Raw genomic sequence first — 4409 nt, 5'->3', positions numbered from 1 at the left:
CACACCCCCACACCCTCCCTTAGCCAAGTAACATTGTGGTACCCAAAACATCCTGTGGCAATTAGTTCCCCGGTTTCCCTGTGATTAAGTACCTGATTTGATTTCTCCTATTTGAAAACCTCCAGCAGTCGTGCTTGCCTCCTTTACACTAACTACAACTTTACTACCTATGTTTTTATACAATAACCGCCCCTCTGAAGATTCCTTCTTCAGTATTTCCTTCCGCTGAAGCTAGCTCTTACCCTCGCTGCTGATTTTCTCTGCCCCATTTTAACCCCACCTGATCTGTTCTGGCGTGGGGATCAGAGCTGCACAGGTCTGGGGGGGTTTAGGGCAAATGTGACACAATTCCCGATTTGTTCCGCGTTCCTCTGCGCTCCTCATAAATTTGCTTTTCCTTTTGTGAACTGCCAGTGGTTTTTAAGCCGACACTTTGCAACACCTGCTCTGCCGGCAGCATTCCTCCCGGCGGGGTAAGCACCAGCCCGGTGCACCCCCGGCACATGGAGCAGCTCCCCAGCCCCCCGCTGCCCGCGTCCCCCTCTGTCCCCCCCGTCCCCTCCGTCCCCGCCACCCCGCGCCCCCCGTCCGTCCCCTCCGTCCCCGCCGCCCGCACCCCGCGACAGCGCAGCGGCCCGGGCAGGCCCGGCTGCTCAGCAGAACCCGCCCCCGCCCCGCCCCTCCCTGGGATGCGAGGTGTCACGTGGCCCTGCGGCCCCGCCCCCTTTCCCGCGCGCGGTCCCGGTGCGGCGGGCAGCCATGGCGGGGCGCGGGGGCTGCGGAACGCGTGCTCCCCGCTCTGCCCCGCCTGCAGCCGCTTTCCACGGCCCGGCGCCCGCCCGCGCCGTGGTTCGAGGACCTCCAGGCTGCCGCCGGGACGGCTCCGGGCTGGCGGCGGGGCCGCCCCGAGCGGCAACTTTCGGCCCCGGGCCTCAGCCGCCCGGTCGCTCACGGAAGCTAGGGGAGATGCTGGTGGCAGCGGAGCTGAGGGGCCGGCGGGGTGAGGGGACCGGCGGGGCGGAGGGGGTGGCCGAGGGGACCGGCGGGGCGGAGGGGGATGGCTGAGGGACATGGCCCGGCTGAGGGGACTTGGGGAGCTGAATGGACGGCGGGAGCTGAGGGGGATGGCGGGGCTGAGGGCACCGGCGGGGCTGAGGGCACCGGCGAGCTGAGGGGGGGCCGGGCTGCGGCCGTGCCGTGCCGAGGGACCGGGGCGCTGCGCGGACCAGCGCCGCGGCGGGGCTGAGGGCCGGGGGCCGCGCGCGGCGGGCGGCGCCTCGCAGGCGGGGCACGTGCCGTTCGGCGCGTGGCGGGGGAAGCGGAGGAGCGGGGCGGCGGTTGAGCGCGGCGTTGGTGCCACCTACCGGCACGGACGCGTCGCAGCAGCCCGGCCCCGTCAGTGCCGACACCTTCCCCGCCAGGCTGCGGCGGCTGGTCAACAGCCCGCGCTGCCGCTCCGTTCGCTGGGGCGCCTCCGGCCGGGGGCTGGTCATCAACCAGCCGCGCTGTGAGTGCGAGCTGCTGGGCGCCGGGCCGGCCGTCGCCGCGCAGCCGGGTGGCCGTGGGGCAGCGGCAGCCGTCGGTTTCTTCAAGACCACGAACTTCAGCAGCTTCATGCGACAGCTCGGTCTCTATGGCTTCCGCAAGGTGGGGGTGTTGCCGGGGAGCAGTGTGCTGGGGCCGGGCCCAGAGGGTGGACAAGGCAACGGTGGCAACGGCACCGGGCCCCTGCATCGCTTCCGCAGCCCCCACTTTTGCCGCGACCGCCACGACCTCCTCGTCCACCTGAAGCGCCTGACGAAGGGCAACAAGGCGAAGATGGCAGCGGGCCTGGATGTGACCAGCCGCCCACCCAACCGCTTCCAGCGCTTGCTTGGCACGCCACTGAACGGGCAGCCGCTGCCTCCGCCCTCGACGCTCAGCAATGCCAACAGGCCTGATGAGTCGGAGGGGGCCGTGTGGGGCCTTGGTGGGTTTTTGAGAAGCACTGGGTGGCATGGGATTTGGAAATCAGCACTCCCCTGAGGGAGAAGGGTTACCGGTCCTTGCCGGTGGCATCTCCGTTCACCTGGTGTAGGGAAGCTGTCGTTGTTTATGCAGGTAGATCTGCTGCCAGTAAGCATGAGTAGCATGGTTCACATGTATTTCAGGCTGCCTGTAGACTATAGTACAGTCTCCATTGCGTACTACACTAAGAACACCCTTGCCCGATCTCTGTGGAGCTGGCACAGCTCTACCAGATGAACGTTACCGCTTCTTGCCCGTCGGTAAGGATGCCCATCAGTAGGGGTGCTTAATAAGCTGTCATTAATTGTGTGCGAAACAGTGAGTCATGTGAAGTGATAATTAGAGCATCGTGTTAGTTTTGTGCAAAGGAGGCAAGACCTGGTAGTAAGATTTTTGTCGGTTGTCTCCTGAAAAAGAATTCACAAGCTATGCAGTTTTTAAAACGGATTGCATGAGTAGGTGAGAGCTAATTAGAAAATAATACTGCTGAAAAGCCCTAGAACGTGTTTTCTTTCTTTCTAACGCTCTTTGAGAGGATCTGAGTTTTCCCAAGACAAGTCTGAGCCCTCAGGATTATTCCACACGTTTTGTATCGGCCCGAAAGCTTTGTAGCTGGCGCTGTGTAAGGCAGATGTGAATATCTTGCTTTGCAGTGCTCTTGGGCTGCTCTAACTGTGGGCTGCTGCCAGAAGAGCACTCCTGCTTCCCATTCCTTTGGTGGCGTGTTAACTGTCATCTTCCTTGCAGCTGATACAGCAACATGTTGGTTCAGCGCAACGATCGGAGAAGACTTCAACAGCCTTTTTGTGGCTGGCTCCTGGACCCGGGTGATGCACCCCGTGGGTGCAGAGCTGTAAGGCGCGGTGTAGGAGGAGCGGCAGGACTGTGCGACCAGGGGAAGGGGAGAAGCAGTTGACGGTACTGCTCTCTGCAGCACCGGCTGGCATTTAGAGCAGAGTAGGGTATCACCATGCTCGTGGTTACTGTGTCAGGGTAGGAACTGTCATCTAATTCAAGTGGTGTTTTCCGTGATGTGTGTGGAACTGCACGTGCAATACCAAGAAAACAAAATGAAGCATCGGAGAAGGGATGGAACTTATTTCGGTAGGGAGGCTAGGAAGCATTTAAAGTAATGACTTGATGTTAACGTTGTTAAGGCTAAGGTGAGTCATTGCAGACTTCAGTGACATGTGGTTTGATGTAATGCAGACCACTGGTAAAGGAAATTATTAGAAAGAGATGACCTGTTCATTTTTTGTCCTCTGTTTTGATGGCTGCAGTTTCAGAGTTTTTGCTCTAGGAGTCTCATTTTCTAGAAAGACAGAACAAGGAAAACGTTGGGGTTTCTATGCAGTCAAGTTCTGACAGGCTGACAATGCACTGTTGCGCTCTGTACTGACTATTCAGCGGCATGACTTTGCTGTAAATGTGAGGTAATTTGATAGATAAGAGATACTTGTGTTTGCAAAGCGTCAGTCTGTTCCCAATGTCTTGCAGCATGTAACGCTGTGTTAAACATTCAGGAACAATTCCTGGACAGCAACGGGAGGTGGGTAACTTGGCATCCTGTGGTGTCTTGTGTATGTGTTAGAACTAGATAATCTTCATGTCCCTATCCAAAGGTAAAATATAAACAAAAGGATTTTCATACCCCTGTTCCTTCTCTGTTTATAAATGGTGAAAGTACTGAACAGGAAATAAACGGTCCTATACGTTAAGTCTTAGCAAATCTTCAGGGTCAGCTGGTATTTATTTAGTGATTCTTAATGGTTAAATGTGAACTTGCAGAATAATGACTGTATGTTACTGATTTCTTGAATTAGCTTCCGTCAGAGGAGTGCCAGAGGTAAATGTGAGGCTATTTTTAAAAAAAACACCTTTTGAGTGAGAATTGGAAACTACAGGTCTGAGAAAGCCTGGCTTCTAGATCAACCCTATTGATGTGAACCATCCTGAAACTTGTAATTCTCATGGCTAAATGCAATCCTGCAGGGGAGTCACAAATGCAGTAGTTCTTAGAGAAATCAATGAGCGCAGGCGTTCGGGGTGTTACTGTCAGTGTTTCAAGAAAGGCACCGAAACAGAAATTGGGCTGTCATGGTATAAAAGCAAATACCATTTCATGAAACAGTAACTGTCTGAGAGAGGAAACTGTAAAATAATAGAGAAGAATAAAAGGACTATCTAGGAAATAACAAAATGGCAAAGTCTGGGATATTTTAGTCTGCACTGAACTAGTTGAGCTGACTGAGGAAAAACTGGCTTTGAATTTTTTTTCTTGACCAAATAAATGACTTGTCATAAAGTACTTGCAAAGTCCTTTGGAGGATTTTGACATTGCCCTTCCCTTAGCTGTTTGTGAGCTGTCAGTAGTGGAGTTTGGTCAAATCTTGCTTTATGAT

General features: G+C 55.5%; 1 protein-coding gene across 1 annotated transcript; it reads left to right on the top strand.

Moving 5' to 3' along the window:
- Positions 1–759: 759 nt before the first annotated feature.
- On the top strand, positions 760–1940 carry LOC129783353 (uncharacterized). The gene is made up of 3 exons (XM_055793336.1): positions 760–1000; positions 1328–1647; positions 1746–1940. The coding sequence occupies exons 1-3, from the start codon at positions 760–762 to the stop codon at positions 1938–1940; spliced, it is 756 nt and encodes a 251-aa protein (XP_055649311.1).
- The last annotated feature ends 2469 nt before the right edge of the window (positions 1941–4409 follow it).

Source organism: Falco peregrinus, unplaced genomic scaffold (assembly GCF_023634155.1).
Source record: "Falco peregrinus isolate bFalPer1 unplaced genomic scaffold, bFalPer1.pri scaffold_35, whole genome shotgun sequence".
Lineage (NCBI taxonomy): Eukaryota > Metazoa > Chordata > Aves > Falconiformes > Falconidae > Falco > Falco peregrinus.
The sequence above is the reverse complement of the archived record's forward strand: the minus strand, read 5'-3'. Positions and strand labels throughout refer to the sequence as shown.

What these genes read in the sequence shown, in the direction of transcription:
- LOC129783353 (XM_055793336.1), top strand. Translation starts at nt 760, where the DNA reads ATGGCGGGGCGCGGGGGCTGCGGAACGCGTGCTCCCCGCTCTGCCCCG. An exon ending in GGAGCTGAGGGGCCGGCGGG is followed by an intron (nt 1,001 to 1,327) that starts GTGAGGGGACCG and finishes GAAGCGGAGGAG; the next exon opens with CGGGGCGGCGGTTGAGCGCG. An exon ending in GTCTCTATGGCTTCCGCAAG is followed by an intron (nt 1,648 to 1,745) that starts GTGGGGGTGTTG and finishes TCGCTTCCGCAG; the next exon opens with CCCCCACTTTTGCCGCGACC.